Genomic DNA, 27411 nt, shown 5'->3' on the forward strand with positions numbered 1-27411 from the left:
TTTTAAGTTGATTTTCTTGCTCCTTTATGAAATGTACAACTTGATCTGTAGTTGTGGACATTGATTTCTGGAACAGTAGACTAGATTCAAGGACTTCTGGAAGTAAAGAGGTCATTGGGTCATTTGAAATTAATTATGGTTTCTAAATTCCTTCAAATTATGATCTGATAAGTACGTCCTTGAAAAGCAGGACTGGGCTTATGATTTATGCTAAATCATAAGGTAATATGCTTTATTTTGTTTTGATATGTTGAGTGAACTTAATCATTATTATAAACTATGGCTTATGGATTAATTTGTACAAACTCAATCAATTGTAGTTTATTGAACTCGTCATAATTAAATTAAACATTAGTTCTATGAGTAAACCCATAGTAAGTATAACAAAATATTTATGAAAAGTCAGCCTGAATTACACCATGACACATCACCACTTCTTAGAGAACACACAGTAAGAAAGATGTGGAAAAGTTCCCTAAACTACAAACTGGACATGGAGCTATCAGAATACTGAAATAAATCTCTCTGAATCCAATGCAGTCGCCAGTTTGGCATGTTCTAGAATAGTGGTGGCTAAACTTTTTGGGCTCCTATGCCAAAAATTGTGGGTGCACTAGTGCGCACAAGCTGGCACACCAGCACCCAAAATGCAATGTACGTTCCCACACACACCCTGGGCATGCAATCCCCCCTGCTGCTGTCCCCTTACCTGTACTACGCCTCACAGCTGATTTTTGGCCGGTTTGAGGCCTTTTTTTGGCCTTCCAGAGGCTTGAAAAAAGCCTCTGCAGGCTTTATAGGATGAATAATAGGCCTGTTTCGTTACTTCCAGTATTACAGGAAGTGATGAAATGGGCCTATTCGGCCTGCAAAGGCTTTTTTCAAGCCTCTGGAAGACCAAAAAAAGGCCTCAAATGGCCAAAAATCAGCTGTGAGGCGCGCACATGTGCAGTGAGGTAAGTTTGCCTGCAGCTCAAGTGCCATAGGTTCGCCATCACAGTTCCAGAAGGTCAGAGATGGACTGGTCTAAACGGAGCATATAATTAAGAATATAGTAGTAACAGACAGCAGCCTTACTGCAGATAAAGGGATGATGGGTAACTTGCTAACTCTTTTTAGGCTCAGACAGAGACCAAACATCTCAATTTGCCATGAGAAAAACCATAAATAACAAAAGGTGAAGAGGAAGAAGCAAGTTCAATATTAATTAAATGGTAAAATAGGACTTTTCCTACTTTTATGTTGACCTTTCTTTCAAGAAGTGCTAGAATAAAATAAAAAGACTCCTTGAAATTAAAATAAAAAGCCTGGAAAGATATTTGACTGCCTTTAGAAATAAGTCCAATTACCCAGTTCCTCTGGTGGGTCTTTGGAAAGAAAGATAAGATCTGGCTAACTTTTGTTCCTGTCCAGTTCTATCCTAAACTTCTCTGAAGTAAAAATACCCAACATTCAATCCTTGTGGAATTTATCTTTTATATTTCTATAGGTAGTCCTACTACTGGAATTTTCATTGTATGCTGTGACAGTCATAATTCAAGGCACCCACATGACTGACTCAATTTTTTTCTGGTTGTCATTAAGTGAATGCAGCGGTCCATAAACCAAATTGCAGTTATACGACCATGGGATGCGTCAAATGGCCATAAATTCAATTATTACATTTTCATGTTGCCATCTCCCCACTATAATGGACTCTGTAGGCCAGTTGCCAAATGTGCAATATGCATTTCTGTGACTACATGAGGGGGAGGCCATTGGACCAGCATATCTTGGTTGTCCCTTTTTGGAGGGGTGTCATACCTTCAAATGGTCAGTCAAGGATGGAAAGTCAAGGACTACCTACAATTTGAAGGTCTTTTTTATTTTCCATTCTTCTAATGACATTCAACTACTGTATGTTTTTAAAAGTCTATAGTAACCATGAACTTGGTAGAATCCTACGGACTTACATTGCAATTGGAAGAAACATCAAATGTCGGATAAGGACTTTCAGACCATTCAGATGCATCCAAGTTTCCTGATTGCCGATGTTGAGTTTCATATTCCTTCAGCTGAAATGAAAATAAAACAAAGAGTAATCCCTCAATTTTCTCACTTGCTAAAAGTATATTTATTTGGGTTTTTTTTTATAAGCAAATAATTATTGGAGAAATTAAAGCTCTGTTAGTATCAGTACAAAACAATTATGAAGGTATTTTTGTTCTTTAGATGTTTATTTATTTAACTATTTATATTGCTTATTTATTAATAACAAAAGAAAAAAGGGCAAAACATAAAAATGATAGTGGTAATGTTATATACATTGCCCAAAAGAAGGAAAAATATATAAAAAGTGCTGTATCAAAAAACTGAAAAATACAAGAAAAGACATATCAGTACAACAATAAAGTTACAATTTTTATATATTTGTGTAATGCAAGTATTATTCAAATATGTATATATTTCTAATACATTTATATCACATCTTTTTTTAACCTACTGTACAAGGGAATCTTTGTTGTTTAGACTATTTTGAAAAAATTACACATCCAAACACATATTTGCGTGCACACACGCACAAACCAATCTGGAAACCTAATCCTCAATGGAGAAATAATTTTATATGAATAGGAATTTTAGTTATATACTGTATTATTACCGAGCTGAAAATAGTCTTGTCTAAAATTTCATCCATTGTGAATATGTTTTGTATAAATGTAATATATGTGTGTGTGTGTGTGTGTGTGTGTGTGTTTTCTTAAGTTTTTGCAGGTATCTATATGTATGGTATTCAGCTTTGTTTGGGTATTTTCCCACATCATTATAGTTGTGCTTTTAAAGTTGTAGCGACGTTTCGGCAGAATCTCATCTGCCATTATCAGGCTTGTGTATTGTGTTCGTCTGTGAGTCAGGCTTCCACATCTGTTTCTGTTTTAAATTTGGTGCTAGCCTATGCTGTGCCAGAATGGTTTTTTCTTCATCCTGATTGGTTGGGAGTCTTAGTCTGTGTTTATTGGTCTTGCAATTTGCTGTGTTCTGCTTGATTGGTGCTTCTAATATCTTCTGTCTGTTTTGTAGCGTTTTTTGATTGGCTGGCAACGTTGTGTTTCCTGTATTGGAGGCTTTTAGTGCAGCTTGGCTTCGGGTAAAAGGGTGGCTATCATTTATTAGGAAGCTAGGTTTCATCTGGGTGCCTGGTTGGGGTGTGTTTGAGCTGGAGGTATCGGGGGGGTGTCTATTTGTGCCCATATGTTTGCTTGGCTTGTGGTGTGGAGGTTTTTTTGTTTGTGAATGCAGGCTTCCAGATAATTGGTGGAGTCACCTCTTCTATTCATGCTTTCAGGCCTTTTTTTCAATCTCTATGGCTTCTCTGATAATTCTGTAGCTGGGGTTTTCTATAGCAGCTAGGGTTTTGGTGCCATTGAAGCTGATCTATGACCTGTAGCTTTCATGTGTTGGACTATTGAGGAAGTGTGTTCCATCTTTTTTACTGCATTTTTGTGTTCATCCAGGCGGGTACTTATTCTTCTATTGGTCTGTCCGATGTATGTGGCAGGGCATATATATATATTTGTTTTTGTAGATTTTCACAGGTACAGGTATGCAGGTCTTGGTGTGTTCGGGTCTTTTCCCATGTAAGATTGAGAGCATCTTGGCAACATTTCAATGAGGTCCCACTTGCCATCTTCAGGCTGGTGCTTTTGGCTTCGTGCTTTTGAACAAGCACGAAACTGAAAGCACCAGCCTGAAGATGGCGAGTGGGACTTCATTGAAACATTGCCAAGATGCTCTCAATCTTACAAGGGAAAAGACCTGAACACGCCAAGACCTGAATACACACACACACATATATAATCTTTTTATTGTTCAGATTAACATTAAAGAATAGAATAAATGTTTCCAGGGCTGATTTTTTTTTTTTACGTTAAGATCTTTAATGTGTTCATTCAGGATTCTGTTTCTGCCTGGAGAAGACAGAAATGTCTGTTTGATCCACAAAATCAGCTATTTAGAAACTCCCTGTATTTGTTTGATTCTCATAATTATGGATGCTATGCACAAGATTCTGTGATTCCCTGATGTAATCAGGCCTATCATTTGTCCCTAGCATATATAATGTATTTGCATTCTGTACCCTTGCAAGAGCTTCCTCAATAGTAATCATCTTCTCCTTGACCATCATCATTAACTGGATCCGCTCCTCGTCACTCATTGTGATTTCACTTGCCACATAACCAACATCTTCCCCTGGAGATAAATAGGAAAGATGAAAGAATAAAGGTATTTCAATACAAAAGAAATATGAGTCAAGCAAAGTAAGGCATGATTTTCCCAGTGAATTTCCCATGTTTAATCTACTTAATTCCCTGCTTACTCACATTTCAACATCTTTATTTAAGTTTTGAAAACTGCAATGATCTTAACATTTCAGAATGAGAATGACACTGGAGATAGGAAATTGCTATTTTTAACTCCTCTGTATGGAATGCTTCATTTGATGTGTATATGATTTGCAACGATTCGGGAAAATAATGATGTTTATGTGACAATTCAGAAAATTATTGAGGATATTATATTAATATCATGTTATGACATCACTTTGCTCAGTATGCATTTTTTTTTTTGCGGAATCTGAATAGGGAAACTATGCAAATTGTCTGGGCTGCTTGACATTATGACAATTTTATCAACATTAAAACACTAATAGGTTTAGCATCTTAGATTCTAACATCTAGTGAATAATATCTTGTATGAAAGATGTAAATTTTATAAAATTGGAACTATCCATAGCTGCTAAACCAAAGCATATTTTAATAAAATTGATCAAGGGTTACCCAATTTATACTTTTGAAGGCAGCCATATGGAAGAGAGGATGGACTACTTAATTTTATCGTAAAATTGTATGTTTCCTAAAACTGCAAATATGTTTTTATCTATGAGATACAAAGTCATCTAAGATGCCATTGGTTCATAACAATAATAAAATCAATATAGAATTATCAAAGCTGAAGTCACTATAAACTGAATGTCAACTCATAAAATATTTCTCTGAATTTTTAAAGTTGCCAATAGAAGTGGAAGGGGGAAATAGTGCAGCAGCTTACAAAACCAAAACTGCATTCCATAAATGTTTTCATAGATAGTTTCTAGGCGACGAAGTTTCTGCCATGCAAAATTCTAACTGGAGAGTATGATTGGTGACTCTTGGTTGTGGATGTGTCCCATTGGAGAATGATACACCCAGGGGATGGAGGGAAAGCAGGGCTAAGGGTGACAATGAATGATGTGTCTCAGAGTCGGTTACACCCAGGCAGCACCAGCATGTTTACTCATAATAAATCTTCTTTAAGCTTTGAAAATCTGGCTACAGACTCATGATTTAAATGTGGGTAACTACCGGAGCCCTGACACTGAGTTGATGAACAAAGGTAACAAAATATATATTGTGACATGACAACACAAACACTGGTTTTATCATATTTGGTTGCAACTATATAAATCAGGACTTGCTTTATATAGTCATAATGCACATTTTGTCAGTTGCCCTGATCCTACCTTGGGGATGTCTGTATGACAGTGTCTGCATAATGGAAGTAGAGAACCATGAATTTTGTGAGCTTGACCTAAGTTCAGACACTCTCTGATTAAGCTGACCCTTCCAATGGAAGGGTGCTAAAGGACTTTTTTTCCCCCCCAAGAGACCCAACTTGTGAATAGTAGCATAATGACATTAAAAAGAGCTTTATCTCATGATAATTAGCATATAATTGTTCCATGGGATAAAAAAATACCTGAAGCTTTGCTCAGGGTTAATAAGTGACAATACAGTAGATAACCCACTTTTCTAATACTTTGGAACTCATTGAACACAAGGCATTATAAAATAATTATGACCATCCTTGCTAAAGATTAAAGCTGAGTATATAAATCCTGCTTAAGGGCCCAATAGCTATATTAACCTTCTTTCCCAATTTAATAATGAAAAAAAAAATTCATTATTTTTTTTTACCTTTTGAAGACTGTCTCATTAGTCCCTTCTGATTCTTTCGAAAGTTTTGCCAGAAGTATTTATTCTTCTTTTTCCAATCTACTTTACCTAAAGATTTTAAAAATGCGATTTAAAAGATTTTAAATAAGAAAAGAAAATCACTATGATCATTCAGCTCCAAAAACAATATCAGTTTTATTTATTTTTAAAATATTTTTATTGTGCATTTTCCTTCACAAAAACAACGTCAGTTTTAAATGAGCTGTCCTACATATTTATTATATTTGAATAAGGAAAGCTATTAAAATATTTTAATAAATAAGTAACATATAGGGTTTCTTTTTAATGAACCTGCATCTCTGCAGACATTTTTGCAAATTCCAGTGGTTTTGAACCATGTAGATTAAAATTCTACAATATATTCTGCTTTCTGTTTTGAAATTTCATTTACAAACTGGTGATGTCCAGCATTTGATTAAGACGCACTTTCTGATTTTCTTTATTAAAGCAAATACAGAGTTAGAAGGAAATCCAAAGGCTGCAAAATATTTGGTTTCAAGTAGGGAAGACCTTTGCTAAAAAAGGAAAGGAAAGGGAAAGAGAAAGGAAAAGGAAAAAGCCAAGGGTATGGAGAAGAACAATAGGCATCCATAACTTAGGGAAAAACAGATTATGGTCAACAATTAAATAAAAACACCTCTTATTCTTCTGGGTTTAGTATGACTCAACATAATTGATCACAGACACAAGGAAATACCTCAGGCAGTTCTTGACTTATGACCACAATTGAGCCCAAAGTTTCTGTTGCTAAGCGAGACAATTCCTAAGTGAGTTTTGCCCTATTTTATGACCTTTTCTTGTTAATTGAGTCTCTGCTTCCCCACTGACTTTGCTTATCAGAAGGTCATAAAATGTGATCACATGTCCCTGGGACATTGCAACCGTCATAAATATGAGCCAGTTATGTCAAGCATCTGAACTGTGACCACAGGGGATGCTGCAACAGTTGTTAAGTGGAAAAAAAAGGTCATATGTCCCTTTTTCCAGTGCTGTTGTAACTTTTAAGAGCTTAACGTGGATTTTGGAGGAAAAAGCTCTTTCAGAAGTAAAAGTGTTAAGTAGAAGAACAAATGAATTTATTGTTTTGAGAATCATGAATTCGCATACATTTGGTTATGGCTTTTTCAAAACAAAGCGCTCCCCCCCAATAAATAGATAGATAGATAGATAGATAGATAGATAGATAGATAGATAAATTTTTTAAAAAAGAGGAAGTATACTGACCAACTGCACTTTCTTCAGAACTTGATTTATGGAGAGAGAACCTAAAACACAAAAGAGAAAGAGACAGTGCAAATTGTGGCAAACATCTGCTGCTCCATGAAAGCTGGGTGGCTTATAATTAATGAATTAATGTTTTTTTTTGCAAAATAGCATATCCCCTCCCCCTCTTTTTTTTCCTATGAAGCCAGGAGGAAGAAATAGCATCTCAGCTTCAGCTTCATGCTCATACAATGGCATGAGCTCAGCTCCACTGAGAATGCTTTGAAATGATCTTCTTGTGACCGATGCAGACAAATATGTTACAGAGGACAAAAATGTTAAAGTTGTGAGGTCAAAAGGGAAATGGACTAAAGGAAGTCTTCAGTTCTTCCCTCTCCCTCTGCCACAAGAGACAGACAGAAAACTTCTTAGAAAAACACCATTTTACACATGTAGTTCCAATACACAAATCTTGTGGGGCCATCTACATTTCCAGCTAACCAGTGAGTAATGTGAGTAGTTACTTAAGAGATAAATCCCAGCTGAATCTTTCAAGCATCTGACAAAGTTCTTCTGTTTGTTTCTCTCTTTTCTGTGCTTAATTTGCCTTTATTAAAGAGACAACAACCTTTCCCATATCATATTCTGATAAGTATTTGATGGAAATAAATAATCCAGAAAGATCCTCTGCCATTATTTGGCTACCTATATTTAAATTGCAATTCATAAACAATCTTAAATTTCCCATTTTGCTTTCTACCAAAAGTAATGATCAATTGTATAGAAAAACTATGTTCACAAATCGAACAGAAAACATCCCACACAAACAACAAACAGATCCTGTCTTCATTCCAAAGCAACACTGTATTTGTTCTATTGTTTCATAGTATGTATTTTATGTTTAAAAGCACACAGATTGGATAGTAATTGTCATATTTCTGGAAAACAAGATGGAAATTTCATTTCAAATACACACAGAAGCTGTATTATATACTTTGGCCCATGGTTTTGAATTTGCAAACCATCCTGGTGTGCAGTTTCTAAAATTAGCAGTGGAGGGCAGTGCACGGTCTTTAATCACCTCTGAAAAGCTCCAAGAAGAAATTAAATTGTGCTTTGTTTTAGATCAGTCACAATCCCTGTCAATGATCCAAATGATTAGAGGCCAACTGTTTATAAGCATGAAAAACATAATCATCAATTTGTAGGGGACATCATGAAAGGGAAAACGATAGCAAGAAGTTAAATTCTGATTCAGTAAATTCATCCAAGCAGAGGCAGTAACTGCGGTGCCTGGACATGGCAAATCATCTTTCTTTAGCCTGATTAGAAATTTAATCAGCGCAAGCCGGGCAGCCAATTGACACACCAATTCCAGAGCAGGGTGTGCACCAGGTGCACACTGGAAGAAGGCCACTGCTAGTTTCCTGACAGATGCAGTTTACACTCAGGACAACAGCTTGCAAAAAGAAAATTGATAGCTTGGTTAGATTCCCAGCACCAGCAGCCAAGGATCTGATTTTTCAAAAGGACTCAAGAAATACAGAAGATTTCTCTCTCTCTTTCTCTCTGTCGTTTGAAGCACAGATTTAATAACAATTTCTAAACCATCAAGCAGTGTTTCAGTCAAGTTTGTACAGGAACCTAGAAAAATGCATTTAATCGCTTAATATATTTATTAGAGCAGCTAACAAAAAAAGAAAGATAAAAGCTTAGGAGCAAAATGCTTTGGCTTCCAGCTTCTTCAGCTGTTTTAAAGCAGGATTCTTTTTATAAGCAGCTGAAGTGAATGGAACCATTTGGCTTTTGAATTTGAATATTTTATTTTATTTTTGTTTATTTGATTTGTCAATCGCTTACAAGATAATAGATATAAGTATAAACATAGTTATGAATACATGAAATGGATACATATGAAAAAAATAAAAATAAATAATAGGACAAGGATGGTAGGCACATTAGTGCGCTTATGCACGCCCCCAACAATATGTTTGCATTTGTGTGTATGAAGGATAGTGGTACATGTGTGTGTATGTGCATATGGACACACCCACTTTAAGAGAGATTTTATTTATTTATCTTACTTGTTTAGCCACCCATCTCATACGAAAATGACTCTGGGTGGTGTACAGCACTTAATTAAAATGAAACAATAACTACATTAAAACAACCACAGTTGAAAACCATTAAAAAGGAGAGTAGAGTAGAGGATGATATGAAAAACAATAAGACAGCTATCGCAAAATCTCCCCAGTCTTCTGGGACGTCGAAGCCTGATATCATATCCAGGTCTTGAAAGACTTATGGGATGTTGAGAGTGATGGAGATAATCTCGTTTTGGGTCAAAGAAGATTTCACAAAGCAGGGGCTGTTACAGAGAAGTCCCATCTCTTGGGATGAGATGTATAGAGGACCCACAACATGCCTTCATTGTTCGACTTGATGAGGCAGAGAAATATTAACTGGGGAGAGGCAGTCTCCCAGATAACCTGATCCTAAGCTGGTAAGAGCTTTGAAAGTTGAAACTAACTCCTTGGATTGGATCCAGAACAGGGGTGGGATTCAAAATTTTCTACTACCGGTTCTATGAGCGTGGCTTGGTGGGCGTGGCAGGGGAAGGATACTGTAAAATCTCCAGTCAGAGGTGGTATTTGCCGGTTCTCCAAACTACTCAAAATTTCCGCTACCGGTTCTCCAGAACTGGTCAGAACCTGCTGAATACCACCTCTGATACAGAAGCAACGAAAAAGATATTGAGAGTCTAGAAAGAGTACAGAGAAGAGCAGCAAAGATGGTTAGGGGACTGGAGCGGTGGTGGGATTCAAATTTTTTTATTACCGGTTCTGTAAGCGTGGCTTGGTGGGTGTGGAGGGGAAGGATAGGGTAAAATCTCCAGTCAGAGGTGGTTTTTGCCGGTTCTCTGAACTATTCCAAATTTTCGCTACGGGTTCTCCTGAACTGGTCAGAACCTGCAGAATTCCACCTCTGGACTGGAGGTTAATAACATATAAAGAACAGTTGCTGGAACTGGGTATGTCTCGTTTAGTGAAAAGGACTAGGGGAGACAAGATAGCAATGTTCCAATATTTAAGTGGCTGTCACAAAGAACAGGGAGTCCAGCTATTCTCCAAAACATCTGAAGGCAGGACGAGAAGCAATGGATGGAGACTAATCAAGAAAAGAAGCAACCTAGAACTAAGGAGAAATTTCTTGACAGTTAGAACAATTAACCAGTGGAATGACTTGCCTTCAGAAGAAGGGATTGGACAATCACTTGTCAGAAATGGTATAGGTTTCCTGCCTGAACAGGGTGTGGACTGCTATTCTATTATTCTGCAGACTGGCAACAATGCAGTTTGAAAAGCAGGTTAGCCTTTCAAAAATGTCTAAACTTGGAAAAGCTTGCCAGTTCCTGATGTAGATTTGGACCTTTTCAGTAAAATAGAAAATGACATAAGCTCTAGAGAGGTATTTTTGTAGGTCTTTGTACTGTTTAATTTCTTATCCTTATCTGCAAAATTATCTCATGTCAACATGTCTCTGCCTTTATTTTGCACTTTCATGTAAGCGTGTTTATTGGGAGTTTCTCCTTTTATTCTTGACAAGGAAACAGACTTCAGTCACTCAACAAATACTCTGCTTCTCTTTTTCTTAGAAGTGGTGCGTCTTTTTCGAACACATAAAAATCACAATGCCCAGCTTTTCCAGTTATGCAGGTATGTCTAGATAAACAACTGTAAAAATGGCACCATAGGCAAGAGAAAGACATCAAATAGAAAACATGCTCCCAAAGCACAGCATAAGACTATTTGCACAATTTATAAATGCAGCGCTGTCTTATTATTATGAAAAAGAATGTGTGAATCATTTCCAGGAATTATGCCATTTTGGTTGGCTTGTTTGTTTGTATTACTAAGAGTGAAAAAATATAATACACATACCTCAAAATTTATTCATAAATACATTTCAAAGAATAGTGAGTTGATCTTTTGAGAACTGAAAAAAAAGCCTGGAAATGTTCAGAGACAATCCCATTCAGTTCTGGACTCAAAATTTTAATAAAGAGTTTTTTTTTCCTGTCTCAAGTATCCACTATCTTAAGTAGCTTAGAAAAAAAATGAATGCAAATTATTTTTTCTTTCTGCCATCCATTTAAACACATAGGCTTCTGAAGGTGTTTTAACTTTAAAGAAAAGCAGGAGAGAAAGGGATTATTTCACAATGGAGTTGTTATGCACAAAGTTCAAGGGTATAAAATTAGAAGTCCCCAAAGTCTTCAGAAAACAACCTCAGAAATGCTGCCAAATTATCATTTTATCATGAGAGAAAGCAGACAGAATCAAATACATGCATATTGATTATATTAGATTAAGTCCAGGGAGAGACTCAGCCATGAAAGCTCACTATAGTATGTGACTTTGAGCCAGTCCTCTCAGGGGGTTGCTGTTGTGAGAGAAAATTGGAAGAAAAAATATTATTTATCTCTACCACCTTGAACTGATGGAGAAAAAAAGCAAGATATAAATCTAATGAATAAAATAAAATAAATTATATTTTACTTAATTATACATTAGATCTAATTTAGTAAGGCCCCTAAATTTAGTTTTAAATTTTTAGTTTTTCAAGGTTAGCCTCCAGGCATGCTAGCTGAAAGCCAAGCTTGTCTCTCAACCTGAAATATGCAGCACACTCTACTATAAATTAAAGATGCCATATCCTTCTTCAGCATTCTGTGTGAGCTTGAAAAAAAAGATGCTGCCATTTTAAGAATTGCTTTAACTGAACCAAATACCTATATATTTTTTTCAGATTCATTTGGAAGCACCTGCTTTAATGACTAGTGGAGAATTACTTTCTTGAATTCCAGAGCAATTCAGAATCATCACTGAAAATATATAGTTCTATAACAACGTTCTAACTGGTGGACTACCAAAGAAATCATTCACAGCACTTTGATAATTATATTAGGAAATATTTGGTGTTCAGAGGATGGAAAAAAGCAGACTTCAACTCTGCATCCTATAAAGTAAGGATCTTGTTTCTGAGCTGAGCTGGGAATTTCCTTAAATACATGAGAAAAAAAAATTATGGTGCCCAAGAATGGCCTTCTTGTTTGATTTGACAATTACACTCTTCTGTGTGGAACCTGCATCTTCTTCATGAATGTATATGGGACATAATTTGTGTTCTTCCATTCATAGGCTAACTCGCTCTGAAACTTAATGATGCAGTCACACTTGGCAGTAGTTCTGATGCTGTTATGTCTGAAAAGCAGTCAAATGCCATTACACCATAGCTTTGGCCCTTTGGTTTTGTTGTACTCTTATATACAGCTTCATTAGCCAGCTTTCAAATGAAATGCCCTCCAAGGCACATAGTAAAAGGACTTACAGACAGTGGTTTGCCCCAGGAGGAAAAAAAACCCAGTCAATATAGATTTTTGTGAAAGAAGATCTGTTTACTATAAAACTATATATATCAAACTTATACTAAGACATGAATACCATTGCTTAAAAATAAGCAAAACGTTTGACTATTGTATTCATGACAACTCTATATAGACAAAAACTCATGGGTCTAGAGCAGCTGACTGTATAGTTCATACAAAAATTATATATCAAGAATGAATCCTTAAGGTGCCATGAGACTTGTTTTTTCCAACTGATAATATAGACCATGGGTGTCAAACTTGTGGTGTCACGTTGCCGTCACCTGACGTTTCACAACGTTTTCCCCATTCACGGAGCTGGGGTGAGTGTGACACATCCAGCCCACAGGCCACCAGTTTGACACCCCTGATAATAGACCCATCTCTAGAAACAGTGTATCTGTTCTATCAAATGCACATAAAATACAGAACACTGCAGTATGTGGAAAAAAAATTACCCAATAAAACAAGAATTACATAAAGAGATTATCCAAATTCATTTTAAAATAAATCTATAATTATTTATAAATAACAAATGCAGACATAGTATAAAATATACCCGAAGAGAAATGCACAGGTACCTACAGTAATTAAGAATTAAGCATGAATTATATTCTGCACTCCCACCCCATCCACTGCTGACAAGCCAGTTGTAAACAATAGCTTGGCCTGTTTCAGCATCTTACATCTGGGGCCCCATGAACACCTCCATACAAAAGCCCCTTGCTACCTTCCCTTGACAGCATTTTGTTTATCTCCCTTCATTATACAATGCCCAATGACTAACCTACTGTGATGATACTCTTCTGTGTGAAGACAAGATAATTTACTTACAGATGAAAGACATTATGTGGCAAATGAGTCTTTAAGGTTCCTATAGCGATTTGCATGTCTCTGCTAGCATCTATATGAGAAAGATGGAAAACAGAGAAGTCCTATTCAACTATCTTGTCATTATGTCTCCATAGCAATGGCTCTGGGGTCAATGTCTTCTCAGCAGTAACAAATGTGCCATTTCTCTTGCTTTGCCTTTTTTCTCCAGTTACAGGCAATACAGACATGGCAATGTTAACTGCACTGCTTTAGGACAGGGCCCCACAAAAGTTAGACCAGAACCTCTGTGTGATTTGCAAATTATCAACAAGAATTTACATGTAGATCACTGGAGGATTCAGAGTAGTCATTAAAAAAAACCTCCTAGATTTTGAAATTCTACCCTCTACCTTCACAGTGTTTTCTTTCACTGCCCCTTGGTCATTGGTTAAAAGTTATCTTCTGTTGGTTTTATTGCATCCACCATATTTCCAAGAATATTGTGGGATCTTATTTAAATTCCATTCTACTCAAGCACTGGAAAAGTCCCTTTACTGAGGCAGCAGGATGCACAAACAGAATGGTAATTTCCTCCAAGAAAAAGGAACTATCTCCTTCAACCCAACATATGAAAAACGGGAAGGGAAATCGCAAATCTTCAGAACAAGAACAGAAAAAGAACAATAAATTGTGGCTAAGAAATGATAGCACGGGATGAGCCAAAAATGAGATAAAGGAAATATTAAAGACTGTAACATTGGAAAGAATCCACACAATTGCTTCCAACACTAATGAAAAACAATTTTTCAGTCTCTGATTGAAAAAAAGTCTGACAAAATCTCCATCTTTCATTCACCATATTATAAAATTACAAAAAAAAAAATTAGGTTAAGGGGTCTTATTTAAAGCATAGAGCTGAAGTTGGTATGGCAAGATGCTATATGAAATGCAGATTATGATCTTTCATCTCCCATCATTAATGTCTACATCTTGTAGCACCATAAAACAGCTGTTAGCTTCATCCCTTTGCTCTGGCCCATTCAAGTCAAGCACGGTCTGGACAATATTGCATCAATGAACTGTGCCTTGTAAGACTACCTCTCCCAACTTAGGGGTCCCTTAAATCTTCAAGAATTACCCCTGACTATAGTCCTTCATATTGGTTATATGTAAATTCATATATAAGGGGAGTGCACCTGTGCAAAGCCCAGTGAGATAGTACCTTGATTCAAATGGTAAGCTAGGAATATGTTTGGAAAAAAGGGAGTATCTGGGTGAAGGATTTTGTTGGTGGTGGAGGGGGGAGAAAGGCCTACAATTAGCCAAGACCATATTCTGGCTATCAGAAAAGCTCTTTCCTGATTTATTATAGAGGAGACCAGGTCAACTTCGAAGGCAACGGTACTCCCAGTGAATGAGACAAAAGAACAGAGTCAGCACTGCTGCTGAGGCCACCAAGTATTGTGAGAATGCTTTTAATTTTGGCAAAGGAATAGATGGAAATGTGCAAAACTGAGTTCTTTTTCAAGGGAAAAAAAGGAAGGCATTGCCAGATTAGGCATCTATCTTACCTCTGCTGCAAAAAGTTAAACACTGCTTATTATGACACTTCCCTCCACCTTAATGTATGTCATCGTATGTATGCCTTAAGGAAGAGGGAAGTGCCATATTCCCTCTGCCTTAATGTATGTCTAAAGCAGGATTATTGAACTATTAGGCCCATAAAAGAGACCTCAAAATTTAGACCACAGCCACCCTATGGCCAGTAAAAGCATATGACTCTGATTCTTGTTGGGGAAGAGATCTTGTGTACAGCACTTAAACCATAGAGAGTTATAGTAACAACAGCAAAGCAACATCTTTGGTATTATCTACCCTGGCTCCCATGACTCAGATTACCTGCAAGAAAATAAAGGAAGATATCTCATAACAGACCGGGAGGCCAAGTCACTTTAAGAGCAGAAAGAGCTACATGATTAGACAGATCAGTATGGGAATATACAACTAGGAGCCAGTTGTATAAACAAAGGAATAAAATTATACCTTGTAGGCAGTTGCATCTGGTGAGCGATGCCATTTATTTATAAAAACCTCTAAGGGCTAAATAAAAACAAAAGTAAATGGATCCATCTATTATAAAACAAAGGAAGAAGTGATGGTAGAGTATGATATATGTTGTATGTTGTAAAAGATGCAATCAGAAAATCTACATCCCCTTGTAGAGTCAGTAGATCACAAGCCAGAGATGGTAATATAAACATACAACAACTGTTCAGCCTCAGGACTCCCAAATGGTGGGTTGGAATTAAACAGACTTATCTGACCAGTTTAAAGAGGGCCTAACACATGGAATAAACTCATTCACCAGGACAGTCCAGAGATTTTTTTTCTACATTAATTCATATCTGCTAACTGTAGAAAATTATGGGCAGAAGAGGAAAATGTTAGTGTCTTTGTGCCTTTTCATCAGATACTTCTGGAAGTTGAACCCATGCAGGTATGAGCCTCCAAAATAATGGTAGCCTCTCAAGAAAAGTTGCACTAATGGACACAAAAGTCATAATTATTTTATGGATAACCTGGCAACAATTGAAGATCATTCTTTTTAATAATATTCTCTTCTGAGGTAAATAATTAGTATTTACAGGAAAGGAAGGCAGTTTGCAAGTAGATGGTCTAAATGCTCCAGATCTGTTAAGAAACATGTTTGCCCAAGCTTCTAAGTTGTTTAGCTATTATCCTACAGACCTAGACAGACTAAAAAAGGGACTTCAAGCCCTATTAAACCTTGGTGCCACAGACAACTTTAATACATCATCCCAGAGAATTCTGGGAGTTGAAGTCCTCCTGGCTTAAAGATGCCAAGTTGGAGACCCCTGCTCCAGAGCACACAAATATGGTTTGTCCAGTCAGTTAATCCAATCTTCTTTTAACCTTGACAGCATTAATGATTAGTTGGTTTGCTCAAGACTCGTCACAGAAGCGCATTGTACCTTTTCTATTAACTGCCAATAATCAGATTTTCTACAATTTAATAATATAGTATAAGGCAGTACAATGCAACAAAACATATGTACTTTGATCTTTCAACAGCATAAGATAAAAACACTAGAGTGTGGAATCAGAAGCTGTAACCTGACATAGTCAATGTTTAGAAACTGCAAGGACAGTGACTATGGAATTAAACAATGATGGGATGAGGTAAAAGCTACAAACTACTGTAAAACTACAGTCTGTGAAAGCTGTATGGTTAAATTAAAGCTCAGTTTAAATTCAAGTGATTGAGTATTCCAAAAAGCTATACAAAAGAAAGGGGAAAAATAGGCTGGAAATAGAAATATAGTAATTATGGTCTAATCCAGCCCCTTTCCAGGTCCCATCATAAAATGCATAGAATTTCTCCTTACTACCTGTAATCTTTATGGCCCACTTCAACATTATTTAGCCATATATTTTCCAATAATTTTGGGAAAAGACTGGAATTGAGATTCTGTGCTATACCGAATTATCTTTTCCTAGTTAAGCTCTATCCTGCCCTGTTCAAACATTCTGCTTCAGATGATGTTTTCCAGCATTTTCCTCATCTAATGAGCCTGGTTTGCTGAGTTTATTCTTGGTCAAGTTTACTTAAAATCCAGAAGTAAGAAAGAGGGAAAACAACAACAGCAGCCATCTGGCTGCTTTTTGTTTTAAAGTTGTTGTTGGGTTTTTTTGCATGCCTACTTTTCATTTTATGCTTTGGTCTTTGTTCCAACTCTGGACAAAGCTTAAGCTATGACCCAATGACTTCCATCTCTTAAGGGCAGCAGTTTGGAGAAAACATAACAGTTTGCAGGAAGACATCCTGTTCCTCTAGGAGAAAGGTGTCACTCTATTCCTGTCTCTATTGTTCTAAAATAATGTTTGGGAATCTCTTCCCAACCTTGCTTGAAGATCAGAGCTCTAATTATTTTTTTTAATGTAAATGGAAACAGGAACCTTATCTTGGCTCTCCTTGGTTTTTCTAATAGATCTCTTGTAAATCTAAAAGAATTCACACATAAACAATAACACGTGATAATCCCAACTGCAAAGCATAAAAGGTATGTCTGCTGATGATTTCTTAGTGGAAGATGGGAGAATTGTCAATGAATTAGACTCTCTTCTTCCTGAATCTTTTTAATATACCATGACTTGCACTTACTCACCTACTAATTTTAATGCTGATGAAGGCCAAGTCTTCTCATTTGTTATTATTATTATGCCTCTCTGGAATTGGACAGAATATCCAATATGGTATAGACCTTTTTTTTTGTGGCCCCCTTTAAAACAACAATAATATTATCCCATCAATGATAAATCTTTCAACCTACTTGAAATACTAACAGCCTATAAAAATAAGGGGAAGAAGTTGTGGCTTAGTATGTGGTATGAAATTCATAGCACATCACCATGCACAACAAACAGCATCAAGTGGTTACGACAAGCTCCACATTCTTCTGAAAAGAGGCCTTCATTTCTCTGAGAACAATTGCCAGGAAGAAATATTCCTTCAGCTGCTCAGAGGCACATTGGTCTGGCTTGTCACATGTCACGAGCACTTTTTGGCTGCCTTTTCACTTCCCCTGTGAATGTTATTGTGGGAGTTTCCTGACCCACTTCTATCAAGGAAATTGTCTGCACACAACATGAACAATTTGGCCAGAAAAAAAATTCTAGCCTCCATCATCAGAACTCTTTATTCCCTTTCAGTCCTCACAATCCTTCTTTCACTCATCACTTTGTGGTGGAGTAAAATTTATGCTTAGTAAGGGTCTGTTGCTTTTGCTTTTTCTCCCTTTCTTTCTTGCTACCTTACAAAGCTAGGCAGAAGCATTCATTCCCAACATTAATTAAAAGCCAATTTTCAACCTACAGTTTCCTTTCTTCCTTGATTTAGTTTTGCCATTTTCTGCTTTGTAGTTCTCAACACTGTAGCTTTCCCATTTATAGATCAACTCATGTTAAAATGCCAATTAAATTGGTGCCTTTGAGAACTGGCTGAAATAATTTAAATTACTACGGTAGCAATATAACCCAGAGTGCTGATTCACTATTTCATGATTACATGTAAATTATTTTTAAAAAAGAATGACACAAGTGCTTTCTAAGTAGCCAAATGTGATAGAATATAGACTGAGATCTACAGTTGTTTACAGCATTTTGCTTACAAGCCAAAAATAATTCACTCTCATGTAAACTGTGAAGATACTGATTTTCCTTTCCAGCTCTAGGTCCACTATCTTCACTGAAAAGTGCATTGGTGATTGTAACAGAAGAACAAAAGAATGTGATAGGTCAAGGGCACAATACAATACAACCAGTGTGTTCATTTATATTCATTTATTCAATTTCTATAGCTGCCCAACCTTAAAAATGCACAGCTAAGTCAATAAATTCAATTAATGCTAAGTGACTGACATACAGTATATCCTGTTTTCAGTACATTGAAATTAGCAACTGTGCTGATCCTGCTGTATCAATAATACCAACTTTTCCTGTAATGAACCGGGAAGTGATACGAGAATATAACTGGTCACTAAATTAATCAAACAGCATAACACACCAGAAACAACCATAGATGTCTAGACAGAAATTTTTACATTTCTAAAACTTTCATTGAGCAAAATTGCGAGCTGCTAGAGGCAGTCCTATGGCCTAAAATGAAAAAATCTGTCAAAAACATTGCATGCTGACATTTGAAAAATAAGCCATCCTAGTCCTTAGCCAAAATGACCACTTCCTGTTGTAAAGTAAGGTTGGTGTCTACTCATTTAGAATGCATTTGGTAGGAAAACTTTTATAGAAGAACAATGCTTATTCTATGGCTAAGGATGGAAAAGATTAGGTTTAGTGTGAACTTGTTATAATTTTAGAAAGTTCTAGTTTAACATCACGCCCATTATGAAAAATTGGATCAATAAAGAGATGAAGACTATCTGTACACTATATATATTTACATTCAGAAAACATAAACTATGTCAAGAAATATGTCAACCATGAAGCTGCCTTTTCAACTTTAATACAGGATCCTACCTTGCTTTAGGAAGATTAAAACAAACAATGGTTCTGATAATATAAGCAACATTTTCCTCTTCAATAGCGGCATATCCCTGGAAATAGAAATTCTGTGTCCCGCTAAAAACAGGATGAAACACAGTATGCAGGAGGAGGCTTAATTTTCTTTGATCTGCTTTCCTGCCAAAATATGCTTACTAGACCTCTCCCTTTATGGCTGAGTAAACAATTTCAGGACAGCTGCCACCCAGTCCAAACAGTCAAAGGAAAACCTAGACACCTGAAACTTTATGCCTGGTAGGCACTAGCAGCCTTTATTTATTCCTGACACCACCTTGAGAAAGTTCTCCAGTTTTCTTCCAAAACAAATAGGCACCCAACTCCTATCAAACTGTTGCATCCATTTGAAAAGGTTATGCGCACACAAAAATAAGATGAAGATGTGTACAGGTAATCCTCAGCTTACGACCACAATTGAGCCCAAAATTTCTGTTGTTAAGTGAGACATTTGTTAAGTGAATTTTGCCCCATTTTACAATCTTTCTTGTCCAGTTGTTAAATGAATCACTGCAATTGTTTAGCTGGCAACATGGTTGTAAAATGAATCTGGCTTCCCCATTGATTTTACTTGTCACAAGATTGTAAAAGGTGATTACACAACCTTGGGGCACAGCAGTGGTCGTAAGTATGAACCAGTTGTATGTCCAATCACACATGGCCAATAAAGAATTCTATTCTATTCTGTTCTGTTCTATTCTATTCTATCTGAATTTTGATCACATGATCATAGGGATGCTACAAAGGTCGTAAGCGTGCAAAATGGTAATGTCACCTTTTTCAGTGGTGTTGTAACTTTGAATGGTCACTAAATGAACTGTTGTGCATCGAGGACTACCCCTACTTCATTTATTGAAGGGATGGTTGCTATAGGAATGGGGCGCATTCATATATTGCATGCCATACAAGAGATCCACTTTTTTCCAGCTTTGAATGTTCCACTGTCCAAGCCAGTTTAATTGGTATGCCTTTTAGCAACACTTTACATTTGGCAGTTAAGATTTCCCTTAGTCTAACACCAAATGTTATGGTAGTTGGTAAGATATTTGTCCAAGGGAAATTGGACCAAACCACCAACTCAATTCTCACAGACTTTGAACAGATGTCAGGTACTCTAAACAGGGCAGAGCCCTTATTTTAAAACTCCACAGATAGAGTTACTATCTGTAAACACGGGGTATGGCTGTGTCTATTTTTCAGTGGCAGAACACAGGGAAGCTCAGAGATTATTATTTTTTTAATTTTTATTTTGGCTACCACCATGGACAAACACACATGGGTTTCAAATAACCAGCACTCCAACCCCGCTTTAACCATCTCACTGCAGATGAACTGGTCTGTGAAACAAACTGACAGGGCATACCTGAGTATGATATAACACTAACCTGTTATAAGCCACAGCGTGCAATATACTCTTGGCTTTCAAGACGTTCTGAAAATTATACTGTTGATCCAGAATTATGCTTTTGAGCGCTGCAATGAAAACTTTAACCTTTGGGAGAGACTTTTTCCCTTCCAGTGTCTGAAAACTCATCCTTCTCATTAGCTTTATTCTACCCTTGAAGAATTTGGTAGAACAGCTGTTAAAATTCTCTGCTACAGTGACATGATTTCAAACATATAAAAGAAATATAATTTTTTTACCAACAAAAATATCATACAGATGTCTCTGGTATTTATTTATTTATTTATTTATTGCTAAATCACCTCTTTTAAATTTCATATAATTTATTAATGCAATGGGAATAAAAGCATTTTAAATCAAAATGCTATACACTGCGAGTCTCTCTTGTAAGGACCAAAATAAACAGTTCAGTGGCTGTTGGATTTACTCCATCCTTAATTCTTGATTCCTATAGTTTCTACATTATATGATGTTCTGTAATTAGTACTCCTTCAAGATATAATACCTTATATTTATTATTGCTTAGATATATGCTGTGCTTGTGATACATTCTCTGTAATAACAGAAACCATTCAATATGCGAAGGTGGAAAGTTAAGATGCTACAAAGGTCTAAACAAGGTATCAATATTGCTTAAGTGTATTCAAGGTAAAGGAGAGCTTCAATAAAAAATATTTTTAGGTTTATGGAAAGTAATAAGACCCAGGAGCAGGATGAACGCTTCTTATGTTTTAGGTGAAGTTCTCATAATTGCAAAGTAGGAAAGAGATAAGAAAACTTTCTCCATTCCCACACTCCATAATTTTTCAGCCTGCTCACCTTTTTCCCAACTGAGTACCAATCAATCCTGGCCTTGCCTTTGTTGCCCCCCCCCCCAAAAAAAAATGCTTGGAAGAGTTATTGAAAACAAGGATACAAAGAAATGTTACTAGATTTCACCCCATGCCCTTTGTTTGCTAAAATCAGATCACAATTTCCTTTTCCTGTGTGACAGGGAGTATTTAAACCTGATCAGCCTGTATGCATCACAAGGCTCTTCATACAGATCAAATAACTCATCCATACTTTCTTAAGTTTTAATTGGTGACACAACATTTTAGGAAGGAGTGTGAATATTAATTATTAATTTTTATACAATGCAGCCTTCAATTAAGAGATTTGGAGAATGAGTCAGAGGTTGAGTCTTGAGTCAAAGACTAAAATTTTAAAGGGCTTTATCACTTGAGATTTGCTTAATACAAATAAGAATGGCATGGATGATACCTAAAATGTGATTTAAAGATTGACTGTGTTACCTGGAAAGCCATTTGTGTGCTTCTCAAGTGATTCAACAGTACCTAGACTGTTTTTATTTATGACAGGAAAAAACACAGAAAGCTCATTTTTGACAGTGTGTTTGCTGGTGGTTTTACCTCCTTTTACTGATGACATCCTGCACTTGCAAATGGCTGACTGCTTAGATTCAATTTCACCTATAAGAAGGTGAATCTAGTAAGCAACAAAGCACCCACTTCTAGGAAGCGATTCATGTGAAGGAATGGAGATAAACCTAATTTTCATATATGCCCTCATAAATGTGTTTATGGCAGGGGTGGGATGCAAATATTTTTACTACTGGTTCTGTGGCCATGGCTAGGTGGGCATGGCTTCTTCTATTTTTGTAGCGCCCCCCCCCACTCCCAGGAAGCTTCCCTGAGGCTCAGGAGGCAAAAAATGGAGTGCATGGGGGCTGCACAGCATTCCCCGCATGTCCCTTTTGGCTCCTGGGCCGCAGGAAGCTTCCTGGGTGAAGCAGTAAGACAGCAAGGCGGATCCCAGCACAGCTGATTGTCAGAACAGCTGATTGTTAGGAAAAAAAAACAGTTCGGCTGAACTGGTAGCTGTTTTTTTACTACAGGTTCGGCCGAACAGTAGCATTTTTTACTACTGGTTCACCTGAACCAGGCCGAACTGGTAGAATACCACCACTGGTTTATGGTTACCTTTTACTTTATTTTTGGAGTAACAATTAAATAACTTCGTTGCACTGTGAACTTTTAAAGATAACAATGCAATTCACAACCGAACTGCTTAATTCTGAGCTATTTTAAATAAACCAGTTAGAATAAAGTACAATTTCAAATATACCAGCAGGAAATAGTACAAAATCTCAGTAGAAAGCCAGCGAGAAGAAATACATACAGGAACTAGAATATTCTGCCAGCTCACTGGCGAGTGATTATAACCATTGCAACACTGAATGACAAATGAATAATTTTTGGCTTAGGAGGAAATTTTATTGGTAGAATTATCCCTGAGAAGCCCTTCTTTCTAATACTTGCCAACTTTATTACTGCTGAACCTCTGAAGATACTATTAAAGTAAAGCACCACTTGAAGAATATGCATTGAAACATAAGGAAATAAATAATGCTAAAGAAAATTAGGATACTACGTTCTCAAAGAAATGTTTGAGTCATTTTAACCTTTATCTTGCTTCAAAATTCTGGAAGCTAAAGTACCTCTGCACCCTATGTTTTTAAAACTTAACTCTCCAGCTGTACTGGTTATCAAAAGAATATTTCTTAGATAAAAAGTATAAAAGAATCCTACACAGTATGTAAGAAGGAAAAAAGTGAGATGAATTGTCGGATTGCTGCTATTACAAGCAGATTATATGAATTTGTATTGCCAGATACCCTCAGGGAGAGGCAGTCCTACAGGTAACCTGGCCCCAGGCCATGAAGGGCTTAAAAGATGATTACCAGCACCTTGAATTGCACCTTGAAAACAACTGGAAGCCAATGCAGGTCATACAGCAGTGGTGTTATTTGGGTGAACCATGGGGTAGGTAGAACTGTGCATGCTGCTGAATTCTGGATCAGTTACAGCTTCCACATGGTCTTCAAAAGAACACCCAGGTAGAGCATATTTTAGTAATCCAAGTGGGAGGTGACTAAGACATGGGTGACTATGTGGAAGGCCTCTTGACCCAGGAATGGATGCAACTGGTGTAAAGCAGATTTGTGCAAAAGCCCCCTTAGCTACCAGGAAGAACCATGAGTCTAAAAAGACCCCAGTTTGCACACCCTCCCCTAGAAGGGATATAACCCTCATCCAGAGTCAGAGATGTCTACTCTCCTGACTCTCAGTGCCAAAATCCCATCATCAGTCCATCTGGCTAGGGATGAGTCATAGCTGATTTCTCCCTAGGCCTGGCCCTTATAGCCACCAGATGCTGATCTAGCTCCTGAACATCATTTGCTTTGCATGGGGTAGAGATGCATAATTGGATATCATCAGAAAACTTGAGGATCCTGAAAACCAGATGGCCTCTCCCAGTGGCTCCATATAGATGTTAAATAGGAAGGGAGAGAGCCTTGAGGCAATCCATATATAGGAACCCCTCTGGACCTCTCTTCCCTCACTAGCACTGATTGGTACCAGCCATGGAGAAAGGAGTTGAACCAGGTAGAAGGTAGAAAAACAGGAAGATCCTGGAGACCCAATTTCATGAAGAAAATCTCATATCCGGCAATGTTTGGGGGAGCATCCATAAAAGTCATTAGTGGCTCCAGAATAATAGTAATTGCACCACCCCCACCCTGGAGTTGCATTTGGTGTCACATTTGGAATCTTGGAGGACACATTTCTGAGAAGATCAGCTCACTCATTATGTCTACTTAAATTTCAGATGCGTTTCAAATGCCTGTAATCCCCTTAGGGACTTGGGAATGACTTCCCTTTCTCAAATGCTATGCTCTTGTGTAGGTGCCTGGGTCTAGTACCATACTTCCTATGGCAATAGGCGAAATCATATCCCGCTCTGCCCACCTTCTTGTAACTATTTTTGAAACTAAGAAATTTAGATCTACAAAACCCTGAAGCTGGTCAAAGGGACCCGAGCTGCTAGTTTCCTACACTATTTTACCCACTGGAGAAGTTACATTATTCTTTGTATAGTGCAAAATCAATAAATTTTGATTCTATCAGTCTTGTTATTTGAGCAGACACTATTTTGTAAAAAGAGAAAGTGACAAGAAAATATAACTTGAGAGAACACGGGTGGCAGAGAAAGAAAAGGCTGCCGCTTATTGAATCTTGTGATGTGGTCACGTAAAAGTAAAACCCTTTGATATGAATTAGTAATTCATGCAGAATGTAAAGCAGAAGTATAAATGCCTACTTACTTTCTTTCTATTTCTGGTGTGGATGCTACACTGCTAAAGCCAAGGGATTCCTGGAAGAGAAGATTCATTGCTTTGAGTTGAGGCTGAACAACCAAAAGCTTTATTATCTGATGGATGCAGGAACAAAAATAAAGAATTGAATCCATTGTGCTTACTTCAATCTGGGATTGCAGCTGTAGGGATGTGGAGCTGGCATCAGATTTCTCCTGAAACAGAACAGATGTCAAGTTAGTGAAATACACAAGTGTGGCAGTGTTGACAAACAAAGTAGCAAGACAGCAAAAAGAAGAACAAAATGGGACAGGAATGAAAAGACCATCAAACTATTTCAGTTCAGATGCTTCCAGAAACTGGCTAGAACACACTGATGGGATATAAAAGTAAATTCACAATTTCATTTTATTTGAGTTTCCTCTAGGAGCTCAGTGGCATGCATAGCAATATCTTCTCCAACATCTGTTCAAAAACAACCCCGTGATGTTGGCTGTGAAGAGAGGAGGATTGGCTCAAAATTGTCCCTGAACCTTAATGGCTGATAGCGAACCTGAATCTTTTTGGTTTGATACATCTCACAAGAACATCTCCATCTATCCTGGATTACAAAAAACAGTCATTCAATTGGATGAGAAAGCACTAGCAGTAATATGTTACTTTAGAACAGTGTTTCTCAATCTTGGCAACTTTTAAGATGCGTGACTTCAACTCCCAGAATTCCCCAGACAGCTTATCTGACTGGGGAATTCTGGGAGTTGAAGTCCACGCAACGTAAAACCGCCATGGTTGAGAAACCCTGCTTTAGAAGCACTGTCAATCTCTTGTCATAACATTTCTCTTACTTTTTGTTTTTTTATGCAATCTACAGTGGGAACACTAGATGGCTCAGCATACTGCACAGTTTTGTAAACCGGAAACAAAAGTAAGGAGCAGAAGTGAAGAAATAAACAATCCTGTTAACATCTGCATTGCCTTGGAGTAGTAATCTAAGTCTACTTCTCCAGATGTGGAAAACTGTGTGTAGTTCTGCTGCCACATCTCAAGAAGGATATAACAGAAATGGAAAAAACATTAAAGACTATAATTAAAATGACTCGGGGGCTTGAACACATGTTCTTTGAGACACAACACTGAAGATTTACCTCAGAAAACAAATGTGACTGGATGAAGACATGATCAAGATATGCAAAATTATAGAAAGCAGACAGGAAACATAACTTAAAGGATAGCAATAACAAAGGGTTGAAAGCCCCAATTAATTGATAATGAAGAACTAGTTACAAACAATGGAAGAGGGATTGATCTGAATGCATATACAAAGACTCTGACTTATAACCTGGCACTTAACAGCTGTTCAAAATAATGAAGGACAATACAAGAAAGCTACTTATGATCCATCCTCAAAGTTATGACTGCCACACACAAAGAGGCCTGAAGACACATGATTGCATTTTGGGCTTTGGCAACCAGCCAGCATTGAGGACTGGTTGCTGTGTCCCATGGTCATGTGACCACAATTAGCAGAAAATTCCCAAAAAGTAAATTGGATATGCTGGATTTGCTTAACAGCCACATGATTCACTTAACAACCATGGTAATTGCTTATGACCATTGTTAAAATGGTTATAAAATCAAGTCTGGTTGTGTGTGCCTTGACTTATAACCACAATGACATGACCAAAATTCTGGCCTCCATTGTGGTTGAAAATTATCTGTAAATAGTAGTAGTAGTAGTAGTAGTAGTAGTAGTAGTAGTAGTAGTAGTAGTATTTTATTGTGGTCACTGACCATCTCAAACATGTAAGTACTTTTCAACCAAATAAACCAAGATTTGTGAATGGGCTGATAAACCATGATAAGCATACAGCTATATAAGACCTATACCATCAGAACATTTTCAACCTACATACAATCCAAAACCTAATTCAGTCCAAGACATTTATAAGTTCCCTGCTGGCTTGTGCAATGCCTTTTCCTTACATCAAGGAAACAAATGCACATTCCTCTGAAATTTGCAATTAGCTTTAATGTCATTGATTTGGAGAGATGGAAACAAAAACAACTTATGAATATGAAGTTTGGTGATGTTTTTCTTCTGAGTTGAAAAAGTTGGTATGAAGTAGTCAAAGTAATGAAAACATTAGCAAAAATTAAGTTAGAGAGTCTTCATTCTCTCACCAAAGCAAAGTTCCATAGAAAGCAGATGTATGCAACTTCCTCTTTCATTAAGCCGAGCCAACTATCCAGCTGGAAAAGCAATGGGAACATTACTAAG

At 37.1% G+C, this 27411-nt stretch overlaps 1 protein-coding gene across 4 annotated transcripts in view; it reads right to left on the reverse strand.

Moving 5' to 3' along the window:
• LOC113439673 (SAM and SH3 domain-containing protein 1) overlaps nucleotides 1-27411 on the reverse strand; it is a 571432-nt gene that overhangs the window by 46870 nt on the left and 497151 nt on the right. For all 4 annotated transcript variants that reach the window (XM_087939638.1, XM_087939633.1, XM_026705638.2 and 1 more), the window contains exons 3-8: nucleotides 25298-25348; nucleotides 25143-25192; nucleotides 7257-7297; nucleotides 5994-6080; nucleotides 4118-4230; nucleotides 1953-2054 (exon numbers count right to left, since the gene is read on the reverse strand). In XM_087939638.1, coding sequence (XP_087795764.1) covers nucleotides 1953-2054; nucleotides 4118-4230; nucleotides 5994-6080; nucleotides 7257-7297; nucleotides 25143-25192; nucleotides 25298-25348 — 444 coding nt within the window. The remainder of the gene's footprint in view (nucleotides 1-1952; nucleotides 2055-4117; nucleotides 4231-5993; nucleotides 6081-7256; nucleotides 7298-25142; nucleotides 25193-25297; nucleotides 25349-27411) is intronic.

The sequence above is a fragment of the Pseudonaja textilis genome, chromosome 1 (genome assembly GCF_049901715.1).
Source record: "Pseudonaja textilis isolate UNSWEBS1 chromosome 1, rPseTex1.2, whole genome shotgun sequence".
Lineage (NCBI taxonomy): Eukaryota > Metazoa > Chordata > Lepidosauria > Squamata > Elapidae > Pseudonaja > Pseudonaja textilis.